Consider the following 26,485-nt stretch of genomic DNA (forward strand, 5'->3'; position numbering starts at 1 on the left):
GGTTCTTGTTTTCAGATCACTATATTCTAAAATATGGAACCGATGCCTTGACCCTAGGCCACAGGTTCCCATCCCTGGTCCTGGAGTAACCCATCCCCCCAACACTCCCACTGCAACTCAAACGGGATTTTTAATGAGCTGATTCTTTAGATTAGATATGTTTGGAGTCCAGGGGAATCACTAACATGTGCAGGGCATGGGGCACTCCAAGACCAGGATTGGGATCACTGGGCTAGACCTATAAATGTGAAATTTGCCCTGTAAGATTAATAGTTTCATAACCTCACTTATTCTAGTTGATTCAGTATTACAGTTGAGGAACAAGGTCATTAACTCATTTGTAGATATTATTCTGTAAGTATGAGTAAAGATAATTCCTTCCAAAACTCCTTTGAGAAGATCCAAAACAAATGAGTGATAGCAATTTCCACTTGCAACACATGTAAATAATTTTGACCATATTTCTGTTTTAAACCGTGCTATAAAAAAACAAAACCAACAATACCAGCATGTGGTGTGTTTTGGATGCTGGTGGGCTGGTCAGCAGCAATGGAAGCTGTTATGCTGATCACCACCAAAACCCTCCAGATGTTGTGTTTTGGATGCTGATGACCATGCTGGGTGGCCAGCTAAACCAGCGCCAGACCAGCATTGACCAACTTAGACCAGCATAGAATCCAGCAGGATTGTTATTAAGCAGGACATTATTTTTATTACTATTGTTATTATTATTAATTGCTGTGAAGTTGTTTCCGACTCATGGCGACGATAGTGTTTCTCCAGAGTATTCTGTTTTCTGTTTGGGCTTCTGAATGGCTGCTTCATGATTCCTCTGATTGTATACATCTTGTGGCTGGTCATCCTCTTCCTTTTTTACCTTCAACTCTTCCAGGCACAATGATCATTTCCAATGAGTTGGTTCTTCTCAGAATATGTCCAAAACAAAAGCTTCAGTTTGGTTATCTGGGCTTTGAGTGAAAGGTGAGGCTCGATTTATTCGAGGATCCATTCATTTATTTTCTTTACCATCCAAGATGCTCTTGAAAGTCTTCGCCAAGACCAAAGTTCAAAGAGCATCTATATTTTTCTGATCTTGCTTGTTTATTTTCCAGCTTACACATCCATAAAGAGTCATGGGAAGACCAGAGGCTGGGCAGTTCTGATCTTTGTTTGTAAAGACAAATAATTGCATTTGCATATTTTTAAGCACCTTTATTCTTGTTCTACCAAGTGCTGATCTGGGTCATATTTCTGAGTCCTATGTTGTTAATAATTGATCTGAGTAGGAAAAAACTGTCCACCATGTTTCCACCCCTCTCTATCAGTGGTAAAGTTAGCACTGTTGTCCTGTACTCTTGTCATAACCTCAGTCTTCTTCATACTAAGTTGAAATCCCATCTTTTTTCTCTGTTCTTTAACCGTCCTTATAAGGGCTTTCAGGTCTACCAGATTTTCTGCTATGAGTGTATCATCTGCATAGCTAAGGTTATTGATGTTTCTTCCACCTATCTTGAATCCTTGATCATCTTCCCCCAGAATAAAAATGTGTACTATTTTAAAGTGAACTTTTTGGGTATAAAGATGGTGTTAGGGGGCAGAAATCTGCTTATATCCAGCCAAATCATCTCTGTGGGTAACAGTTCATTCTAGTAGTCTGTGGAATCATACAAATCCACCTGCGATCATGAGGACCGGCTCCACCGCGAACCCCCTGCAGCCCTGGTGGGGACACTAATTCTATTAGTGTTTTATTATTATTTTGTTTAAACTCTTGAGTACAGAATCCTGAAGTCTCCACTTCAAACTCCCGTTCAGTAGGTGGCAGTGAAGAACCTAAATTTGGTCTACCAATTGCCAGTACAGCTTTAGAAGAAGAATCTCTGGTTCCTCTATAGGATTCAGTCCAGCAGCGTTCACATTCACACTGTTATTGCAGGAACAAGAAAAAGGAGCCCACTGTTGGAGGTATGGAGCTGTTCATGTTCACATTCACATGTTTTTCAGCATTCCTCAAAGAAAGGGTGGTGTAGATATTTACTATTTCTGAAGTTAGATGTAAACTATATTTAACATTAGTGTGGACCTGACTGAGTAATGTGAGCTCCTGTGTCTGTGTTTTTGTTGTAAGTGTTTGTAGTTGGATTTGGCAAATGTGGGCGTTTTGTTAATGCTTCATTTTGGATATGTAGGCCTGATCCAGATTAATTTTAGTAGTTAATATATTTTGGTAATTAGCCTACAGCTTTTAACTAATATAGATCTAAATCAGTAGACTGGTCAAAAATCAAATCATCACAGACATCTTAACCTTTCTTCAAACGGTATAGGCTTAAGCAGTATACTGTAATGCTGTAAATTTTAGTGTAAACTTTAAAGGCCTCGTCTACTCATTTTTTTGATGGTCATCTAAATATTACCTTTAGTTTTTGTGGTGATTTTACTGTGACCTGGCAGAGAAAGAATGGTGTTGTTCTTTTCTGTTGAGAGATTTTTGAAATTACTTTTTCCTGTCAATTTCCTCTATTTAATTTGAATTTGGTGGGCAAAATTTGGCACGTGATGCCAGATCTGCCAATGTGCCAGTCAGAGTTAGCGATATATATACGTCAGCTACTCGCGTTCCTTTCCCTCACATGAAGTGTCTGATCTCCTGCTGCTCCAGATAAAACTCTTTAAGCTTTTCTCAATATGCTAACCGTGCTTGTTTTGAAGGTTTACTACACAGTTTGTAGCATAGCTAGATGGCCCTTTATGCCTGCACTAGCCACTTGTTGTCGGATCCTACTATAAGAGATTAACTTCATATATGAGAGACCGATAGCTAGCCGTCCAGCTGAAATGTAGGAATGAAAGGCTGATATGTTTAGCTACTCCCCCTAACATCAAGGCTCACAGTATTTCTCTGCCATATTACTTTACAGTTGTGGCGCACAAGAAATTTCTCCTCAAATATGACCATGATGACTCATCACGGGAATTTGTGTGACCTCAGTTTTGTATGGTCAAGCAATTAGATTGCTACAGATACAATGTTAGTGCTGTTCAAATATCAGACATGATATTTCTGACCTACACATCATAGTCGAGTTCTTGAACATTACCTGCAAAATGTAATTAGATCTCTAAAATGACCGTTAGACAGCTTGTTCTCCATTCTGCACTTTTTACTCACCATTCAGAGACTCAGGGAGGTTGAGAAGAAAAGTGCTCTTTTTTCTGAGTGGGGCTCAAACGTGTAGGTCTGAATCACACTGTTTGGCGTACCACTGCAACTGGAGCCAGTTGTCTATATTGCCTGGGAGACGCCAGAGTCAACCATTTTTGCATTCTGACAAGCCCACACAGTTAGGAGCAGACAGCAACTCAGAATTTACCTACTATTAAAATATTTTAATTTATATATATTTATTGACTATAACACTGGTATATGCATTCAAAATGAGCAGTATGCCCCTGGTTATTTTTTTTGTATAATTGTAAACAGTTTTCTCATATTTGTTCCATTTCACATTGACTTACATCTCTTTTTCCCTTATTTTTCTTTTCTAGACGTTTGCTATTGCAAATCCTTTTATGCTTATTGTCTTCATTTCCCTACACAGATTTACACCAGGAGATGCCACCAGGAGGGGGCAGACTGCTGAAATCAGAGGAGATTAAATATGAGAATATGGAATCTCAGCAAACATCCTCTGGCCCTCTCTGCCCTAAAACATCTCAAAGACAAAGGCAGAGAAGTACAGGAAAGCTGAAAACTCACCACTGTTCAGATTGTGGAAAGAGTTTTACTCATCAGTGTCTTGTCGAAACATCTCAGCACATTGACTCTGAAGAGAAACCCCATCATTGCTCAGAGTGTGGAATGAGTTTTACTCGACTGAGTAGTCTCAAAAGACACCAGCGCATTCACACTGGAGAGAGGCCGTATATCTGCTCAGAGTGCGGGAAGAGTTTTACTCGACTGAAGATTCTCCAACACCACCAGCGCATTCACACAGGAGAAAAACCTTATCAATGTTCAGAGTGCGGGAAGAGTTTTAATCAAGAGACTAGTCTCCAAATACACCAGCGAATTCACACGGGAGAGAAACCGTATCAGTGTTCAGAGTGTGGGAAGAGTTTTACTCAACAGGGTCATCTGCAAGCACACCAGCGCATTCACACAGCAGAGAAGCCGTATCACTGCTCAGACTGTGGAAAGAATTTTAGAGACAGAAGTAATCTCAGAACACACCAGCGCATTCACACAGGAGAGAAACCCTATCACTGTTCGGACTGTGGGAAGAGTTTTAGAGACAGAAGTAATCTCAAATCACACCAGCGCATTCACACAGGAGAGAAGCCCTACCAGTGCTCAGAATGTGGAACAAGTTTTAGTGACAGAGGAACTCTGAAAGCGCACCAACGTGTCCATACAGGAGAGAAACCATATTACTGCTCAGAGTGTGAACGGAGCTTCCGGCATTTGAGTACTTTCAGTACACATAAGTGCACTTACAAGGAGGTGTAATCTCATGAAAACTCAAAAAACTCATTTTCATTACCTGGTGTTATTGGGTTAATGTGAATTATGTAACCTGTATTTTTGGTATTTATATTGAGCAAAAAAGTACACAGTTTTTCTCCTTAACCCAAATGAAGCCTATCAACCAAGATGTTTGCTGTCTGAATTTAACAAATACAAGGCAAATTCTGCCTGGCAAAATAGCCAATTACCAAGGACACTGGGACACATAAAATGACAGAGTGGGGTCAGCGGATGCTGAGTCGCATAGTGCGCAGAGGTCGCCAACTTTCTGCAGAGTCAGTCGCTACAGACCTCCAAACTTCATGTGGCCTTCAGATTAGCTCAAGAACAGCGTAGAGAGCTTCATGGAATGGGTTTCCATGGCCGAGCAGCTGCATCCAAGCCTTACATCACCAAGCACAATGCAAAACGTTGAATGCAGTGGTGTAAAGCACAGTCACTGGACTCTAGAGCAGTGGAGACGTGTTCTCTGGAGTGACCAATCACGCTTCTCCATCTGGCAATCCGATGGACGAGTCTGGGTTTGGCGGTTGCCAGGAGAACGTTACTTGTCTGACTGCATTGTGCCAAGTGTAAAGTTTGGTGGAGGGGGGATTATGGTGTGGGCTTGTTTTTCAGGAGTTGGGCTCGGCCCCTTAGTTCCAGTGAAAGGAACTCTTAATGCTTCAGCACCAAGAGATTTTGGACAATTTCATGCTCCCAACTTTGTGGGAACAGTTTGGGGACGGCCCCTTCCTGTTCCAACATGACGGCGCACCAGTGCACAAAGCAAGGTCCATAAGGACATGGATAAACGAATTTGGTGTGGAAGAACTTGACCTGACCTCAACCCGATAGAACACCTTTGGGATGAATTAGAGCGGAGACTGCGAGCCAGGCCTTCTCGTCCAACATCAGTGTCTGACCTCACAAATGCGCTTCTGGAAGAATGGTCAAAAATTCCCCTAAACACACTCCTAAACCTTGTGGAAAGCCTTCCCAGAAGAGTCAAAGCTGTTATAGCTGCAAAGGGTGGGCCAACATAATATTAAACCCTATGGATTAAAAATGGGATGTCACTCAAGTTCATGTGCGTGTGCTGGCAGACAAGCAAATATTTTTGGCAATATAGTGTATCTCCGCTCCTCACTCCAAAACAAACCAGTTAACTAGGTATTAGTTGATCACTAAACTCTACTTTCCCTTCATTACATCAGTATAGCCCATACTCACCTGATTTTTGCTTCACCCTGGCAAACAAAACGGTGAGATTTTGGTACTTGAATTACTTGGCTAAGTAATACAATTAAGTGTAAGTGCATGTTTTCAAAAATGGCCAATCAAAAAAAGATTATATTAGTTCTGTACAATTACAGTACAGAACTTCACCTTCCAGCTTTTTGCACCAGTGGCAATGGTATCAGAAGTAGGATATTTATTTAAGTTTAGTTGTGAGATTGCTCTGAGCATAGATATACAAATGTTTGTATATCTCTGTTTTGTTTTTGAGGAAATATAAAAATGAGTGAGAAATGGGGCAATATAGATCTTAGGTTGGGTGGGTTCTATGAGATTCTCTTTGGTACAGTACTAACCACCTGTGGTTGTCCTCAGTAACCTGTCACTCATCACCTCAGCGCTGGAAATCCCACAGATAAAATGCTGATAATCTCCTTAAGGACGCATCACTTTCCATTTTGAACAACAACCAAACATGTCGGCAATAAGGAGTGTTAATAATTTGCCACATCAAATTTTCATTATTGTAAAAAAACAGGGATATATACAAGACTCTAAGGAGGTTTTGAAATATAACTTAACGCTACATAGTAATTAAATAGTGTAGTAGCTAACAGTTCAGCTTTGCATGCCAACTGGGGTTCAATGTCCTGTATGGATAGTATAAGTGCTTTTGGCTGCCTTTGGGAAAATGCTACATTTGCTGTCATCGGAATTGTAATTACACTGTCTCTCTTGATAAGTGATTGCATTATAAGTTAAAAGTAATTAATCTTAACTTATGTCTGCAAAATTCTGAATTAGATATAACTGCTTGAGTTTGTATCTTACAGTTTTACAGAGTCAGAAAATTGCAATAAAGTTTCACTCTTCATAAGATGTGTCTGGTCATTATTCTTTTTACAGTTGTTGTATATCTGTCTAGCTTGGTGTAGATATGCAGAATTGTAAGTGAAAGGAGTGAAAGTTCACCACTGGAACTCCAAGGAAGAGTTAGCAGGAGACCTATATGTGCTACAGTTACAAAGTCCTGATGAAATGGAAAACGAGATGGATTAAATCAGATAAGAGATTGAGTCTATCTGATACAGATTCAAGACTCAATCACCAAAAATGATGCACTTTCACAACAAAACGTGTTTTTTTCCCTCCCATGCTAATTCAACACCAGTTCCTTCAAGAGAACAGTAAGTTAAATCCATCACAAATTGCAAGATACACTGAAAACAGACCTCACCTGCCTGTCTGCAAGGGTTGCTGTGGTAGGGACATAGGCACCAGTAACTTAGCTACAATGGTGACGTGGATTTTCAAAGGTCATCATCTCGCTGTCACTTCCATCATTCTGCATATGACATCATGATTTTTCGTCATGTTGTGAGCGTCAAAAAAGACACTTTGAAATAAAATTTGAGCGTCCACGGTGTCAAGACTGAGATGCATCTGTAAAAATACTATTGGAATTTCATTTCAAACCACCTCCAAATGTGGTTTGGATCTGATTTGCAAAATTTGTTGGTTTGCTGTCCAGACTGTCAAAGATCAATGTGGATACAATCTGGATATGCCAAAAAATCTGATTTGGGTTGGTAGTTTGAACATAGCCTTAAATACAAGCCAGTACACACATTTTCAACCAATGTAGACAATGCATATGCAGAAACCACATGGATAACAAACTCCATGGCAGTTTGTGTTTGAGCTTAGTGTAGGAAATTAACGATCAAGAGACTCCTGTGAAATGGTGAGATTAACGTCTGGTAAGAAGATCCCTTCATCTATCAACACAGTACTTCATATTAAATTACGTATTGTTTTAGGAAGAATCTCTTTTTTTCAACATGGCTACCAACCAGGAGCACACCTCATAAAATGAATCAGTTATTTAAAGACTGAGAACAGCTGATTAAACAAATAGAATCATATATGCTTCTGCTTGACTGGTATCAAAACCTGCAGCCAACCCTGCTCTTTGTGTGTACGGTTCCAGAAAGACAATTTTAAAAAAACACATATGCAATGCCGACTTAACCAGCGCATACAGGGGTGTTCAGCAGGTTCAGCAAAAATACTTGAGTGTTGTCAATTAGTTAACTGAATGCAGCAGTATACTACACCTGGAATATCGTTTCTGTCCATGTATATGTTTTGCATTAGCATAGCCAACATAGTCTAGCAGAACTGCTCCCTGTGGTTGGTGATTATAAATAAAATAATTAAAAAGGACTTTGGGCCTCGTTCAAAAATAAGAAGAAAAGGTCCACACGTGTTCTTAAACCGCAGAACTGTTTACACCTTTGTGCTCATGAGTTTATGTGGATTCTGTTCTTACATAAGAACAAATCCAAAATAAGAAAACACTGGTGAATGTCAAAATCTTCGTGAAAACTGCGTAAGTGGTTTTTAAGAAGTTATTTCTAATGAACAATTGGAGAATGAGGCCCAATGTCACAGTATTGACACAAACGCTTGCTATATATGCATGCCAGCTGCAATTTGCTCTCTAATCTAAAAAAAACACAAAATCATATGTTGAGTAACTGTGACAGGGAAATTATCTTGTCAGTTCAGACACTTGTGGTAATGTATTGCGTTTAAACAAATATTAGAGCTAAAAAAATCCTAAGAAAGAAACACACCTTAGGTCTGTCGCATCAGCATGTGACTTTCTTGCCCAGGGACAACATACTGGTCCCTTCTTTACATGGTTTGAAATCACATTCACTTGAGTGAATTCTTTATTCATTTTTTCAATAAAATCACTCTCTGACCAGGAGAACTTCTTTTGTGTTATTCCAGCCCACCCATGATTACACTGTCTTTCTGGGCAAGTGTGACTTCAACGTACTATAACTGAGATTTAATTCATGTTTAGGTTACCCTTTTCTACACTGTTTCACAAAATGTCTGTGAACTAGCCTGCTTTATGTATCTGCCTTTACTTTCTGTATTTACCTTTGGTAAAGGCCTTTGAGGTCACTCTGCGGTCTCCCTGTCTCTTGAGCTACTTATACTTTCCAGACTTAATCAGGACTTCTCTGGCCTCTTTAGTTTCCCTTTTAGCTCTCTAGTTGGCCAGTCATATGGAGGACCACATTTGCCAAATTGAAAAATAAATAAAATTAAAATAAATGACACAGTAAATTAACATATGAAGTACAATTGCAAAGAATAATGATGATAAATCTAAAAATAAATAAATATACATAACAATTAAAATATTAATAAATAAAATCTTACATAAATTAATATGTCTGCATTTATTTATGTCTATTTCGTAATTTCCCCTTCTCACTAATTTTTGTAGTTAATTTTTTTATTATTTATGTTTCTTTATTAACATTTTTTCTGTTTTTCTATTAATTTATTTTATTAATTTATTTCGATAACTATTAATTTCTATTTTCATTTATTTCTCTATTTCTGTATTTCCTTGTCCTTATGCTAATAAAGGGGCTGTCAGTCAATGATGTCACAGCGTTTTAATATTCCTATTGGTTGATCGATGTCAGTTTCTGGAGATCTATTGTTCATGTCTTGCTCTCTCAGCGGTAACTGAGGACCAGACAGTACAGTGGTGGCTATTTACAGCAGCAGACAGTCAGAGATCTGAGAGTCTCGGCTGATCTGGCTGAAAATGCAGGTCCGTATTATTGACTCTTCGTTGGAGGCTGCGGGGACAGTTTGGTCCATTTAGCTGATCTGCTGATTCAGAGGTCGACCAGTAGTGTTCAGAACTCTGGAGGAGGCGGTTCAGCATCTTTTTCTGTAAATTTCAGATCATTCAGACATTCGGACACCCTTCTCACACACTGCCTGTGGAGCCATCGAGAGTTATTCATCAGTAGGTCTGTCTGTTCGTGACACTGCAGCTCTTTATGGAGTAAAAGAACAGTTTAATCAGCTCTTCTCCTTCTGGGCCTGATTGCTAAGCCTGAACGTGAAAAACACGACCCCTCATTATCATATACACATCGAAATACAGAAATGAATAAATAAATAAATGAATTAATGAAAAAATAAATGAATGAAAAAAAATGAATACATGAATCAATGAATAAAATGAACAAGTGTGAAAAATATAGATATGGAAAAAATACATAAATGGCTTTAATAAAACAAAATAAATAATACAGAAATAAATGGAGAAATATATAACTGCAGAAAAAGGAAATATGTGTATAATTACAATCACAATAAGCAATATATACTTTATTTAGTTTTTTTTATTTATTGATTAATTTACTGAGCCGTTTATTTTTTAATTTTATTTATTTTTCAATTTGGCAAATCTGGTCCTCCATACAGCCAGGGTTTCACCCTGACGTTCCTTAGTCCTCTGCTTTTCAGTTTTCCCCCAAGTTGGGAATGGTTAAAAGAAAATCACTTAATTTTCCTTTTGGTTTCTCCAGTATGAGCTGTTCTTTCACGTCATTTTGCACCACTCTGTCAACACGTGCACTTCTCCACTTCTTATCTCTGCTTTTGAATTATTTTCTATTAACACACTGGCAGAAGGCTAACTGTTTCTAGCTATAAGTGGTGTAAGCATTTAAGAATAATTGCAGTTATTAGTGTTTGCAAGATGAGCCATCATGTGTATCTTAATGATAACTGTGTTGGCCACTTTACATCGGGTCCGAAGCATTTTTTTAAGGCTCTCAAATCTCCACCAAGTGACCTTTTACCCAGTTCCACTACCATCTTTACCGCCACATCTGGTGGGATAGTTTGGAGCAAGTTCTTATCTCAATCACAAACATTCTCAAGGAACAATCACTCTCTGAGCACCATAGCTTCTATTGAAGAGAACAAACATACTGCAGGCCTCACAGAGATACAAACGCCAAAGAAACACATGTGCCAAGTGTAACAAATATATTCTTAAGAAATACTTTGTAGATTAAATTCTATACGTCTGATTACAGGTAATAACCTACCCTTCGAAACTTTTTATAGGTAAACTTTCCCATAGACAAGTGGAGATAAATGTGTATCTTTAATTCCAGCTGCATTCCTTTGGAGCTCATGCAGTGACTGCTCTTTTCAACCTCAGTGTCTTTCTCATACTTCTATACTTCATTTCTTCTCTTTGGCATGTCTCTAATATTTCAGAGGTCCTTTATTTGCTCCGACTAAGCTATAGCTAGAATTATTTATTTCTTTATTTATTTACATGAAATTTTAATTAACACTTTACAGGTGTTATGACCTATTTTAAGTCTAGGGAGTGAACCAGTGAAGGGGGGAAGGAGCAAGGAACAGACCAAAATGAGCTTTTAAGCCATTTTATTTATACTAGCCACCCAAACACACACAACAATAAAACGTTTTACTCTAGTGTATCTCAACCTTTGTCCTGGAGGCCCACTGCCCTGCACTTCTTTGTGTTTACCCCACTGCCAACACACCTGGTCCACTTAATCTGCTCCTTATTCACCAGGGTATTTTTTGGTTGTTCCATCTGAATTTACATGACCAAATCATAAGGCACATTATTCAGTAACTGCATGAAATAACTGTACATTTATGGGTTTTTTAGGTAAAAGGTCCCCTCAAATCAACAGAAAAGGTGTTTTATGATCACACATATTGCTATATGCTATATATGAAAGCCAAAAATCTTAGACACTCTTTGTATTATTTTCTAAAAATAATTTTTACAGAGCAGATCACTGAAGAAGACGCCATCTGTTTAGAGTTTATAGCCCAGATTTGTGGGAAAATGGACTTTCAGTAGACAAAACAATTGTGAGTTCAGAAGGGTTTAAAATTACATTAAATCATCTATTTGACTGGAAAGAAGACTCTGATACGACCCCCACCTTTTGAATGCAGCTTATGAAATATGAAAGTTATGAAGAATATGATGAAGTGCGTTTTGGAACCACCGGTGGTCCCAAGGAGTTGAAATGTTTAAAGCCCATGAGTTTAAATTATCTGTGTTAAAGCAGGAAAATAAAATGTGCAGGGCAGTTGGTCTCCAGAACCAGGGTTGAGAAACACTGATTTACTCCACTTACACAGTTACACAAAAGCCATATTTTGTAGTACCACGCTGGGAGATTCAAATGATGGACTGTGCCAAAGAAAATAATAAGGCAAATGTGCTTAGCCAGGGCTGGATGAAGCTATTATGAAGCCTGAGGCTGTGAAAGATATGATGTTACCCAAGAAGACTTTATACATGAAAATATATACAAAGTGATGATTTTTATACATGAAAATATATACAAAGGGTCACCTACTTTGATGTGGCTGGAGTGACTTTTTCAATCTTGCGTACACAAGTACTTTTACAATTGTTAAACTCTATTTTGAACCAAAGCTCACATTCATTAGCATGTAGATCCATGGTTCTCAATCCTGCTTGGTCTCCACTCGCATTAGAACTTGGTGTCCATTCAATGTTCTTCATTCTTAGAGTTTCAGCAGTGACCTTCTCTTCCAGCGGCACATATGACGCCAGTTTTAAACCAGGGGCGACACGGCACGGGCAGCAAACCTGAACTGCTCTCATGCGTCATGTAGAAGAATAACATGAATCAGTCTACATTTGTTTTCTTCCAGTGGACAATATGCACACAGCTGTTTTTGTCCACTAGATCGCCATCACAAATGGCAGAGTAAATGATCAAACAGTCTTTGATAGCTGAGTAATGTGTTGTGGTGTAGCATTGGCAGCAGATAAGGAGCCAATGTTAAATCAAATAAGAATATGAACTTGAGTATATCCATATTTAAACTGAGGAACTTGGCACGCTTATAGGGCAGAGTGGTATAAGGGCTATTTTGGAGCGAGAGAAAAAACCACTGTACATCACTCACACAGGGCTGCAACAAACCCATATTGTGCTACTGACTAAAAAAGCAGAACAGGAGACAGAACAGAAGCCTGCATGTTGCTATATGTAACCCCAGGTAACACAAATGTGCTCAGGCTACTCTTGTAAAACACTTAAGTGGATGTGCTGGTAAAATACCCAGATATAAGCATACCCATAACACAATGCATATAAACAAGCTAATGACCTGGTGTGGGATATACACACAATAACATGTCAAACAAAGTGCTTACATGTAACAGCAGGTTATATAGTTTTATAATTCTGAGCTTTTTTTGTCTTATGTACGTTTAAAACTGTTGACTCTTCCCTATATATATATATATATATATATATATTTTTTTTTTTTTTAAACGTTTAACTTGCAAGTTTCCTAATCCTCATACTATGGAGTCTCATTTTGTGATCTACAGCACTCTCTCCTTTTCTTATTGTATTAGATTTGACTTCTAGAAACCATTTTTAGAAAGTATTATATATTTGACTTCTAAATGGTATGAGTGCAATACCACAAATGAGTTTTGGTTTAACACTAAATACACTGGTTATGGCATGACAGTAGTTTTATTTCTTTCTACTCAAGCATTAATGCCTTTTTTTAAAACAACAAATAAATACTTGAGTCCAGAGCATTAAAACATTTTTTGGTTAAACTCAACAGCTGAATGCTTAACGGTGTGCTATGTAAATTTTGGGGATTTGGAGACCTCTCTTTTTTAAGATGGTCCGCGAAACTCCGAATGCCTCTGACAAATAAAAGGATTATTTCCCGCTTTATAAGGCAGCTTGCAACAGCCTGCATGCACCATATTTTAGCCTGTTTTAGTCTCCTAACACTAAAGCTACTTTGAGTTTTTAAAGTGCTATTTTAACTGTTTTTACATCAACTCATGGGGTCACAAGGAAACTGTGCTTTGTACTTACTTTCAATGTTTTGTACAAATTCAGATGCAATAGTCACGTGCATCATGACTTACAGCATAAACCCATGAATTCTCCACTCAAACCTCATCTGTGATCCTGTTTACACCTGGTCACCTCATGCATCTCGAGTATCAGGATTCTATCTGGATAAGGACAAGCCAGATGAATGTGTCTACACTTGCATTTTCAGATACAAATCCAATTGCTCAAACCACTTCAGGCTGTGGTCTATGACAAATTTGAGCCACATAATATAGCAGTGTACACGCATCCGTCTCTCCAAGACACATTTGACTACCAAAACCCCTCTCCACGCAGTACGTCATTGGGCATGAGGTCCGTGTCTGCAGCAAAGATAACCATAGAGGATGCTCATGGTGGGCGACTGGACGAAACAAAATGCTTAACAGCAGTATGGACAGACACTACTGTGCAAAACATACTGCAGACGACTGACATCTCCAGCATAGCACAGTAAAAGCTGAATGGATAAACTGATAATTGGTTGCCGCTTCCCACACAGCACTTGGATTTCAGTCCGACTAACTGGAGATGCATTTAACTACCTAGTGTGAAAATCTTATCAGCATACAATCCAGATATTAGTCGCATGAAGTGATCAGGTGTAAATGGGGCCTTTGCCTGTCCGCACCTTTTACCCAATTTTCAGGACTATTAGGACAGACCACTCTTTTTCAGTAATACAACTCCTCTCCGGTGTGGATGCTCTGGTGCCGTTGGAGGGTATTCTGTCTGGTAAAACTTTTTCCACAGTCCGAGCAGCAATACGGTTTCACTCCCATATGAATGAGTTGGTGTCGACTAAGATGAGTCTGCTGATTGAACTTCTTCCCGCACTCCGGACAGTGATACGGCTTCTCTCCTGTGTGAATGCGCTGGTGTGTTGTGAGAACACCTGCATCTCTAAAACACTTTCCACACTCCGGACAGTGATACGGCTTCTCTCCGGTGTGAATGCGTTGGTGCTGCTGGAGACTACTCTGCTGATTAAAACTCTTTCCACACTCCGAGCAGAGATACGGCCTCTCCCCTGTGTGAATGCGCAGGTGTCTTTGGAGAGTGATCTGCTGAGTGAAACACTTCCCGCACTCTGGGCACTCGTACGGCTTCTCTCCTGTGTGGATGATCTGGTGCTTCAGGAAAGTGCCTCTGTCTCTAAAGTGTTTCCCACATACCGGGCAGGGGTACGGCTTCTCGCCTCTGTGAATGCGCTGGTGCTGATGGAGAGTACTGAGCCGGCCGTAACTCTTCCCGCACTCTGAGCAGCGATACGGCCTCTCTCCCGTGTGAACGAGCTGGTGTTGTTGAAGATGACTGTGTTGAGCAAAACTCTTCCCACACTCTGAGCAGTGGTGAGTCTTCTCCTTGCTTCTGCATCTCTTCAATTGACTGTGAGGTGTGTTCACATGGAGAGCACCAGATGTTTGCTGAGTACTGGAGCTTATTCTGGACAACATGCTTGATCTCTTTCAGCAGCTTAACATTCCTCTCGGTGGAATGTCCTGATGTGCTTGTAGAGAGAAACTTGAGCTATGTAGGGAAGCAGGCACTAGAAGTAGAGGAAGACTTCCAATTTCTGGAAGAGAAAAAGAAGCCATGATTAAATAGACAAAAATAAATGAAGTCTAATAAGTCAGTTTATGTAAAATCATATATTTTTTTTTAGTTATACATGATCCATTAGAACTTTGTCAGTAGTTCAGCTCTGCATGTTTAAAGAAAGAAGGGTTGCAAGCTTTCAAACATACCATAACCAAGTGAAGTATGAACAATGTACGAAGTACAAGGGGTTCTGGGGAGCCTGTGACCCCTGAATGTCTCAATCAAAATTTAGGGAGTCCCTGAAAATAAACTTCAAATATTTAGGGAAGGGTCATTGTTTGGTCTGCTTCACCCACAATTGTTGAGTTTCTGTCTTTTAATATTCTTAACTAACTAGAGATGCAGCACTGCTCTGGCTCAAGGGTGGTGCTGAAGCAAATTAGTTCGCCAAGATGATCCTTCACAGAATCCTTCCTACAACTGTAACTGTGCCTGGGACACCTCTGAAAAAAACTTACAGTATGCATATTTGTAAATTTTGGGAAATTGGGCAAGTTTTCAGAGTGGAAAGAATGAATTCTTACTCATTTCTCAAACCAAAGACAACAGAGGAGATGTAAATAAAGGTGATTAATGTGAGGAGGAGTGCATTACCAAACTAGAAAAGCCAATGTGGGGCCCCCCGAATACCAGGGGGAATTCCACACACTGAGTACGGCGATAGGAGCATCATGATACGAGGCTTCCACTTTGCAACAGTACTAGGGCATTATATGTCATCAAAGGAAACATAAATTGGGTGATGTACCAGAACATATTTTAGAGTTGAATCCCACTGACCAAGAACAGCTTGGGGAGTCCATGGATGTTTAAACAAGACCAACCCCAAACATATAGACAGCATAACTCCAAAAAGGTGATGGTGCATGCATGACCTTACCAATCCCAACTTGAATCCCACAAAAATTTTATGGAGGATTTTGAATTTGCAGGTCCATCTGAGGGACCGTTGGGGAACCTTGAGGAATGGACTTTTGGTGTCCTAAATGTTTCTGCCCCCCAACAATTTTTTTTTTCAAACATCTTTGTTTTATGCTTATGGATGCAGTTTTATGCACAAGTTTGGACACCCCTGGCCTAATTACATATTTTGTTGATTTGTGAAGCAAAAATAATAAACACAATCTCAGCAGCAATCTATTTAAAAAAAATCAATAAATAACTTTAAAAATGCTAAAATCCCTTCCACACAATCCGCATGATTTGGATTTCCATCTTTATTATCGCACGACACCCAAATACCTTAAAACAATCAAAACATAAAACAAAATGAAAAAAGAAGGTTTTGCTTGTAAAAACTTGACCAGCATGGAAGAGTCATCCGAAGAAAACCTTACCTGTGATCTTATCGTAAAAGTCAGTACTGAAGTATGCAAAACAATATCAAGCCAAGCCACAGGCATTTTAGAAGTGTCGCTGTAAAAATGGAACTTTAGCCACATTTTCACAATAAATTATGGAACTGATTTTACAAAAGTCACTGAATTCTGATGTCAAGTTTTTTTTTTTTTTTTCCTTTCCAGCAGAGAGAGTAAGAGCAGCATATGCCAGTCTTGACAGACCCTCTGCTTTGGCTTTTCTTTCTCTTTGCAAAAGTCTTTCTAACTACACCAATGACACGATTTAGATTGAATTGAACTTCAGTTTTTGTGGATAAATGACTATATTCATAGGACAACTTTGCGTGGGCGTAGATATACAGTGTCTGAATAAAGCTCAAGTTTATAAAAAAGCCCCAAAACAAATAAATGCACTCCACCATTCTCCACCAAAGCCAAATGAAGCGGTGATTGTGGTGGCCCACATGGGCTGGAAACACCTGATGGCTTGCCAAGCTGGTGCTCCACCCAAAACTATTCTTCTTCTGCTGTTATATAACAGTATCAGTACCATTTGAAAATTGCCTCTTTTCTTTGTTTAAACTATGTTTGGAAGACAATTTGGAATGAAACCATATATTTGAAATGAATAAATGGATTTTACATTTAAAAACATGTCCATGTATGTCTTTTCCATATGGGACCCTTGCCTGTTTATTATCTTGTTAAAACTGATGCAGTGAGCGAACACATTCATAACCCCGGTTTCCGCGCAGTGGCTCCGCCCTGATGAGCTGATTGACAGGTCGGCTGTGAAAATGAAAGTGCCGTCTGCTTGAAAACAACGGATGGTTTTCTTGAGATTATACCACGTTTTACAAAGAATAATAAACGTAACACATTTTTACTTTTCCTGTCTGTTGTTTCAGATAAAGAAAACGGAAAATGTCTGTTTTTTTCTCATTCAAACCGTTATTTTTTTATTTTTATTTTTTAAATTTCTCTTTTAGAATGACAAAAGTACACAAACCCCCCTTTTTACTTGTTTATATATTTATTTTTGTTATGTTTATTCAGGTCATTCGGTGCATTCATAATCGAATTCTTTATTATTACTATTCTTCTGCTTCTTGCTTATTATCCTTATCATTAATAATAAATAATCTATCTGTATTTACTTGTATTGTAGATTCTGATTGGTTTGTGTTATGCAAATATGTACACTGTGTTGACATTGCTTGTACATGGTTTGCGATGATGATGATGATGATGTACACCGTTTGATGTCATATTAAAGGACGTCTGAAACGAGTCAGCAGTTAATGAGAGTAAAGCGTTTAATGATCCCCCAAAAGCTGGCTTTGAAGACTGCGGAACTCAGGAACATGTCTAGACTGAATAAGAGATGAATAGAGGGGGGTCGAGCCTTTAGATCGTCAGACAGAGGCGCTAAAAGAGCGGATTCTAGGCGCGTCTCTCTGAGAATCGCGTTCAAACCGCTCAGCGATGATAAACATAACCAGGAGAACCGCATATTCCAGCACTACAGCCAACGATGTCAGCCCAGTCTGGACGGAGCTGCTGCTGCGTTGGCTCGGATTCTGGACCTCTCGACGACCCCCTTTCAGAATCCAGACGTCTGTCCAGCCATCGGCATTAGAGGTGCCTGTAAACACGGCGAGAAACGCGGTGAAGTGTTAAAGATCTGCTCACCTTCAGTTCAGCTCCTGTTTCTGCTCCTCCATCATAGAAGACCACATACGACCGTCTGGACGCGTAGCGGAACCTTCTTCTTCTCCACTTCACTGGAGTTACAGAACCGCAGTTACAGAATTAGCGCCACCGCCTGAGATGCAGGGGGGCTTCACACTGGAACCACGTGATCACCAGTAGTTGAATGAAACTTACTGTCCTGTTTTCTCTCATTGGTTTAACCGAATCTAGTAACCATACGGTCAGTCGACATGGGTCAGTTCTACCAATATATGGTGAAGAAAAGAGCTACCGGTCAGCCAAATTTAACCCTGCAAGGCCAGCTTTTGTTGGTAGATAGTTTCAGATGGTCACTGATGGTCTGGTCACAGGTTCCCACCCCTGGCCCTGGACTACCCCGCCCCCCCGGCTGTTTTTTCCTGCTGCCAAAAAACCCACTTCAAGTCATCAAGGGCTTGTTAACCAGCTGTGCAGGGCAGGGGGTCCTCAAGGACCAGGGTTGGGAACCACTGGTCTATATGGTTGAGAAACTGGACATCCACCCAGACTATAGGCTACAATATACTCGATACTGGTCAGAATCCACTGTTTCCTTTTTCATTTTATTTTAGTTTTTATTATTATTTTATTATTATTATTTTATTATTATTATTTTGTACTGTCAGAAAAAAAGCAAGAAACATGTATTTAACATACAATTACATAAAATCCTTCAGCAAATACATCAGCATTTAATGATCCATTCTTTACTTGTTTTGCACCCTGACTCCTCTGTCCTGTCAATCTCAAAACCAACCAGTTACAGCTGTCCTCCCAAAAAGCTGTTCCCAAATGAGTCATTGACATTACTGCCCTTAAAAGAGACACTAACATTCACACAAGCAGCTACCTAAACACACCTTAGCTGCAGGTGCTTTTTAAAATGACTAAACAGATATTCCTGAGGAGATATAAGACCACCACTTGTATAAGGAAGGAGAAAGTAAAAGGACATTCCACTTACTTAATTAGATTATATCGTATCAATTACTTGATACGACATAATCTAATTTCACTAGCCAAAATCTAGATTAAGTCAAGACCCTTGCTGTAGTGCATTCCTATAACAGCAGTCTTTGGCTGCTCACTGAATGGTTTTGAAGAGGTTTTGGATGGTTTTGAATACATATTGCATATTGCACTGCCACTTGTTTAAGTGAATGCCATTCAGTCAAGCTGAGTATGTTTATATGTGTGACACAGAACATAGATTTAATCAAAATAAAATATTTTAATAATGTAATTGTATAAATATCAGGACTTATAGATTAGGTAGGTTATATTTAAGGATAAGGTATTGGTATCAGAAGGGAAAAAGTGGTGTTGGTGCATCTCTGTTTATAATAGATCTGTCACAAAAACCTGAACCTGTGTGGAAAAAAAAAACGTTAGTCAGAGAATTATTTATAAGCTACTTTCAGTAATCATGTCATTTCTTTTCATAGTGTCAATTTTGTTTACACTGAAAGCCAAGACAATAAAGTAAGGCTGGGCGATGTGATAATATTTATCGTTATTGTGATAAATTGTCACATTACAGTAGAATATCGCTGCTGTCAGAAGAAAACCTCATCTCATCTCCATTTTTGTTGTTTTTCAGTTTTTGACACAATTGGAAAATATCTATCTATCCCTTTACATTGTGTGTAAATTTCATGATGAACGGACCAAAAGAAATGGCCCAAAATGACTTGGAAAAATGTCTGGTTCCACTGACTTACATTAAAAGTAGGTTGTTTCCTTCTCCTGTAAAGTTACCATTTTGGAGATACGAGGTTTTCTTCCGACAGCAGTGATATGCTATTCTGAACATATCGTGTATATCGTCAGGACTTGTAGACACTGACCAACTCCAACTACATGTTTCATTATAGAGAGAGCAAAATTAGTCCTGTTTAACTGATTTAGAGCAACACAGCATGACAAACATTAATTAAAAATCATTGTTCATTATTTATTTATTTTTTTTTTTATCATAGCATTACATTTACGGCATTTGGCAGACGCTCTTATCCAGAGCAACTTACAATTCGATCATGTTACACAGGTAGATGAAGGTAGTGTTAGGAGTCTTGCCCAAGGACTCTTACTGGTATAGTGTAGGGTCCCCAGGCGGGGACTGAACCCCAGTCTACAGCGTAGAAGGCAGAGGTGTTGCCTACTACACTATCAACCAATACTACTCCTTCTTTTTTCTCTGTTCCAACTGATCAGATGTCTGAAAAAAAAGTAAAAGTCGATAATGATCTCTAATGGTGACTATAAAGCCAATTCCCGCTAGAAAGCAAAACCATCAGGTTTTAATCCTAATGGTTCTAATGGTCTTTTTTTCAGAATTCATTAAGAAGCCATCAAATGCATTTGAAATCAGTCCCAGAACACCTGTTAAACCATTAGAATCATGTACACTCCGATTTCAACCCATCAGGAAAACACTACACACCGTTAGTGACTATTGGACACCACCAGGAACCAGAAGAGACTTTTAATGGGTGTCTGAGTTTTTTAGCAGGGATGGATCAAACCAGTCACAGCGCGGGAGGCGGAAAACAGGTGGGATTGGAAATAACGCCAAAATCCATGTGAAGCCCCTGCAGTCCAGGTGGTGGCGCTAATAACATAACTGTGGTTCTCCAACTCCAATAAAGTGGAGAAGCAGAGGATCCCGCTGATCTGCAGTCCGGCTCTCCGCACTGGAGCTGAACTGCCGCAGTTGACGTGTAGTTTTATTATTCAGCTGAAATGATTACACCGTGTTTTTCATTGGCCTTCAGCGGACTGAATGGAGAGATGCTCGCTTTCTGAACGGTGGGGATGTCAGGCAGCTTCTGTCCAGACTTCGCTGAGTATTGTTGACTCTTTCTCCTGTTATAGTTCATATATTTATATATTCTGATTTTTAAAAGCATTTTCTGTTCGTTTTTCCATCGTTATCAAGCAAAGCCATTGATTTTGATGCCATTTGAACTGAAAGTCGTACCTGCTTATCTTCTTTCTGCATTACAGTTGTGCTTTTGTAAAGCAGAATTTTAATCCAGTATAAAAGGTGTGAAATCAAAGTGCAGAGTGCAGATATACAGTGCTGTGAAAAAGTATTTGCCCCCACTTGATTCCTTCTATTTTTGCTAATTTGTCACATTTAAATGTTACAGATCAAACAACTAATTTTATTATAAGACACAAAATGCAGCTTTCAAATGATCATTCCATTTATTGAAGATGTAGGTTTTGAATAAATCTTTATCACTGGTGTGAAAAAGTAATTGCCCCCTTTACCTGATATCTGGTTGTGCCACCCCTGGCAGTAACAGCTGCAATCAGACGTTTGCGATACGTTGCGATGAGTCTTTTACATCACTGTGGAGGAATTCTGACCGACTCTTCACTGCAGAGTTGTTTTAGTTCAGCTACACTGGAGGGTTTTTGAGTATGAAATGCCCGTTTAAGGTCGTGCCACAGCATCTCAATGGGATTTTAAATTCAGGATTTTGGCTTGGCCACTCCAAAACCTTATTTTTTTTTTTATTTAGAAGTGTGCTTTAGATCATTGACCTGCTGCATGACCCAACTCCTCTTGAGCCTTTATGTTACAAACTGATAGGCAGACATTCTCCATAAGAATCTTTTGATAAAGTGCAGAATCCATGGTTCCGTCTATTATGATAAGCCGTCTAGATCTTGCAGAAGCAAAGCTGCAGGGGCAAATACTTTTTCACAGCACTGTAAACAGTGCAAAATATACGGATATACATACTGATTTGCTTAAACGTGCATATAAATGTGCAACTACACTAAATGGTGGTGATGTAGATTTTATTGTCGTAGTAGTAGAAATACTTCATGTATATAATTCACTGTTAAAACCCTTTTAAAATTATAAAGCATCCTCAGGTTTGAAGCAAAATGCAGAGGGGAAACATTCTGTTAAATATAAAGAGAGAAAATAAAAAATAGCCTGTGAATAAAATACAGTAAAAACACTCCACACTTGAAGGCACTGATTCTATTTAAATGCATTAATCAATATGTGTATTTAAACTTTGAATATGCTTTTTAACAGTGCTAAGACTGTCAGTTGCACTCAGGTTTTTAGGTCATTTACAGAGATTGAGGTCAGCAGTGTTTCCGGATTGATCAGCAGATTTGATGACCTGAGTGTTTTAGCATTAACATATCTAACATATTGTATTTGGTCAGAGAAGAGCACATAAATGAATATAAATCCGTTTACATATTTGTGTTGTAGTCATGGCGACCCCTGGTTCCTGTCACCACCACTGTAAAGAAATCAGCTTCACCACCTAGAAAATGTGTAACTAGTCTTTCTGCTTGGACACATGTATGAACCGTTTTCTTCAAATTCAAGTTTATACATACATTATTGCAAATGAATAAACATAATAATAACACACACTACCTGGATAAACAAACCATGATTTATAAATTACAACTTTTACAATATTCATGAGACTGAGAAATCCGAATTTAAGAAAGAACGTTTTTCAGCGAGTTGAATAATTTGAAAGCTGCCCTATATTATAATGTTACGATTTCAAGCGTAGATTCTGTTTATAACTGTTTTATTTAAGATTTTATATCTAAATAACCCTTTTAGTAGTTTATTAGTAGTAATTTGGGAGGCATAAATGGCAAAAATTAATTTTGATGTGCTAAAAATGTACTCACCCAAAGGACGTATTGTACAACAATATATATCATTAACTTATTGAATGGTATACTAGTAAAATAATGAAGGTCCACTCTCATTTGTGATGTATTCATGTTAACATTAAACATTAAATTAGCTGAGCATTGTCTACAAATTTAAGTTTTATGTTTTTCTCCTTTTTTCATACAGAAAAGAATGACGTCCTGTTGCCAGTCATCTTCTGCGACCAAGAGGACAACATTAAAATGCTGAACACAAGAGTGATTAAATGTGAAAGCATGGCATCCACCATAAGCCCAAATATTGAGCAGATGTCTTCTGGTACTCCCTGCATTAATGCGTCTCACAGGCAAATACAGATAAATACAGGAAAGGAGAAAACTCACCACTGCTCAGAGTGTGGGAAGAGTTTTAGTCAACGGAATCATCTCAGAACACACCAGCGCATTCACACAGGAGAGAAACCGTATCACTGCTCAGAGTGTGGAAAGCGTTTTACTGTGCAGAGTACGCTCCAACTACATCATCGCATTCACACCGGAGAGAAACCGTATCAGTGCTCAGAGTGTGAAAAGAGTTTTAACGTGGAGAGTAATCTCAAAAAACACCAGCGCGTTCACACAGGAGAGAAACCGTATCAGTGCTTAGAGTGTGGAAAGACTTTCAGTCAGCAGAGTCATCTCCAGCAACACCAGCGCATTCACACTGGAGAGAAACCGTATCACTGCTCAGAGTGTGGAAAGAGTTTTACTCAGAGTACTCTCCAAAGGCACCAGCGCATTCACACAGGGGAGAAACCGTATCAGTGTTCAGAATGTGGATTACATTTTAGACATAGAGATACCCTTAAAAAACACCAGCGTGTTCACACAGGAGAGAGGCCGTATCAGTGCTCAGAGTGCGGGAAGAGTTTTAATCAACAGAGTCATCTCCAACTACACCAACGTGTTCACACAGGAGAGAAACCGTATTACTGCTCAGAGTGCGGGAAAAGTTTTAGAGATGGAAGTGCTCTGAAAGCACACCAGCGCATTCACACTGGAGAGAAGCCGTATCACTGCTCAGTGTGTGGGAAGAGTTTTAATCAGCAGACTACCTTCCAACGTCACCAGCTCATTCACACAGGGGAGAAACCATTTCACTGCTCAGAGTGTGGAATATGTTTCAGGGAAAGAGGTACTCTAAAAAAACACCAGCGTGTTCACACAGGAGAGAAGCCGTATTACTGCTGTGACTGTAACCAGAACTTCAGGCACTCGAGTACTTTAAAGACACATGAGTGCAGAGTGAAGAGTGAGAACAAAATGTATGAGTTGGTCTAGGAAAAAAGATCACTTTTTGAGATTCACCCAATTTTCCACTTACCCCAAATATAGCTGATCAACATGTTCGACCTTGCTGCGAACAATCTGCTGTTCTGACAACAACCTATGGGAGGAGCTAAACATACATACATACATACATCATCTAAACCGCTTATCCTTCTGGGTCGCGGTGGGGTGCTGGAGCCTATCCCAGCTGTCATTGGGCGGAAGGCAGGATAGGAGCTAAACAATAGAGGCCAAACAGGGGTCAAGGCCTCTTTTCCACTGTAGAGCCAGATGGTTCTTGGGGCCGTACTATGCCATTCTGCACTAGTGTGAGACCGGTTACGCTTTTTCCATCTGTTTTGCCACTAAATCCAAACCCGGAAATACAAAAAAACTAGCTACACCCACACCGCCCACCACAACACACGGGTGACTCTGTCATTCCAGCTCCAGTCTCAGCGTGCTTTCAGATTTTTTACCCTCTAAATGAGTGTTTTTTGGGCATCACTTACTGAAACTGAGCCTGTACTGCAGTGGTTTGAAACTGTAGCCGGCTAACTACGCTAGGTAGCATTAGTATCACCCAGCAGTGTACAGCTCACCTCACCACACAACATTCCTAGTTTTTAATCTTTGTCACTTAAACACCAGACGTTCAAATTTGTGATCTCAGAAATGAGGTTTTATTCTATAAAAGGGTGTTTTTTTAAGTACCTGCTGGAACCGATTCTGTGTACTGTGGTGGGAGGTACTGTACGCTCGCGTTTGCTTAGCCTAGCAGGCTACAGCTTATTACACTACAGAACAGGTTTGATTTTGGCTCTGTGTCACTTTAACACTAATCGCTCTACTTTGCTCTTGCTGTTGTAAGTTCTTAGCGTGTATACTTGTGATAGCAAAGCACCAGTTAGTTGAATTGGACCTGTACTAGGGAGCTTGGATCTGATTAGCTCTGTTAAGCTAGCTAGGAGAGAGAGGCCAGCTAGTATCGGCTTATCTAGGAGGTTAGAGCTCCAAACTCCACAGAACAGGTTTAATTGAGGCTTTCTGTCTGTCCAACATCATCCGCTCAACTTCGCTTCCTCAGATTTGAGTCATTATCATATAAACTTGCATCAGTAAAGCTCATGCCACTGGAACAGTTACCCTCCACACCCAGAACCATTTGGCCTGCAGTGGAAAAGAGGCCATAGTGATCAAATGAAGTGAAGCATGTGTTGCACTGGTTTAATTTAAGAACACAAGAATTGATTTCTGTAATCAAAATTTTTAGCATAGCTAGTTTGCTATTTTGATTCGACAAACTATGAAAATGATTCCTACATATCTGAACGATTCCTACATATTTACATATATGGTTAATATACATTTAATGTATATGTAAATAGTATATACCGATAAATAAATACATTAAAGAAGCTAGTGATGCTGTTTATCACAGTAGTTTGCATCATTTTCTTATTGATATTTGCTAAGATGGTTGGCCAAAGAGTTTAACTCATAGTAGTTTTCTTTTGTGATTGGCTAGTGCAACACATGATTGGCAGACAGTATATGACATATGATTGATTAATGCAACCTTGAATCTATTTTGTCTTAATGCTTTTCAACAACCTGTCAATGTTTGTAAAATTTAAGCACACTTAAACACTATAATAAACTTTGCATGCATACATTTTGCGATACTCTCATAACCCTTACATTGTGCAGCACACTGCTCCTCATCTTTTCTCAGCAGTGCAGAGCACAATTGTGGCACAGCAACAAATGGGCAGCACTTTATCTTTCACAAAGATGAATTCGCAGTTTCATTTTACACTTATATGAATTTAACTTGACTGACTAGCGAGAGAAAAAAAAGATCTCATGGCCTTTGAGATTTCAAACAGTTCTGTGAAATTTTCAATAAAAATGTAAGGAGTGAAGAGTACAACCCCATTTCCAAAAAGAGTTGCGATACTGTGCGAAATGTAAATAAAAACTAAATGCAATGATGTGCAAATCACTTAAACCCCATATTTAATTGAAAATATTCCAAAGACAACATAGTAAGTGTTTAAAATGAAAAATGTTAGTTTTTCGAAAAATATGTGCCCATTTTGAATTTGATGGCAGCAGCATATTTCAAAAAAGCTGGGATGGGGCGTGTTTACCACTGTGTTTCATCACCTCTTTTTTTAAACAGCACTCTGTAAGTGTTTGGGAACTGAGGAGACCAACAGTTGTAGGTTCTGAAGGGGACAATGTTTTTCCATTCTTGCTTGGTATAGGATTTCAGCTGCTCCACAGTTTGGGCT

The 26,485-nt window shown here is 39.1% G+C and overlaps 2 protein-coding genes across 2 annotated transcripts; one reads left to right on the top strand and one right to left on the bottom strand.

Moving 5' to 3' along the window:
- The first annotated feature begins 1,871 nt into the window (after nt 1-1,871).
- Nucleotides 1,872-25,521, top strand: LOC118803538 (zinc finger protein 665-like). The gene is made up of 4 exons (XM_036564028.1): nt 1,872-1,965; nt 3,603-4,508; nt 14,290-14,763; nt 23,068-25,521. The coding sequence occupies exons 2-4, from the start codon at nt 3,617-3,619 to the stop codon at nt 24,198-24,200; spliced, it is 2,499 nt and encodes an 832-aa protein (XP_036419921.1). The 5' UTR covers nt 1,872-1,965; nt 3,603-3,616; the 3' UTR covers nt 24,201-25,521.
- Nucleotides 12,931-18,268, bottom strand: LOC118803530 (gastrula zinc finger protein XlCGF67.1-like). The gene is made up of 2 exons (XM_036564021.1): nt 18,171-18,268; nt 12,931-15,112 (listed from the first exon to the last, which is right to left on the bottom strand). The coding sequence occupies exon 2, from the start codon at nt 14,991-14,993 to the stop codon at nt 14,211-14,213; it is 783 nt and encodes a 260-aa protein (XP_036419914.1). The 5' UTR covers nt 14,994-15,112; nt 18,171-18,268; the 3' UTR covers nt 12,931-14,210.
- Nucleotides 25,522-26,485: the final 964 nt, after the last annotated feature.

Source organism: Colossoma macropomum, unplaced genomic scaffold (assembly GCF_904425465.1).
Source record: "Colossoma macropomum unplaced genomic scaffold, Colossoma_macropomum, whole genome shotgun sequence".
Lineage (NCBI taxonomy): Eukaryota > Metazoa > Chordata > Actinopteri > Characiformes > Serrasalmidae > Colossoma > Colossoma macropomum.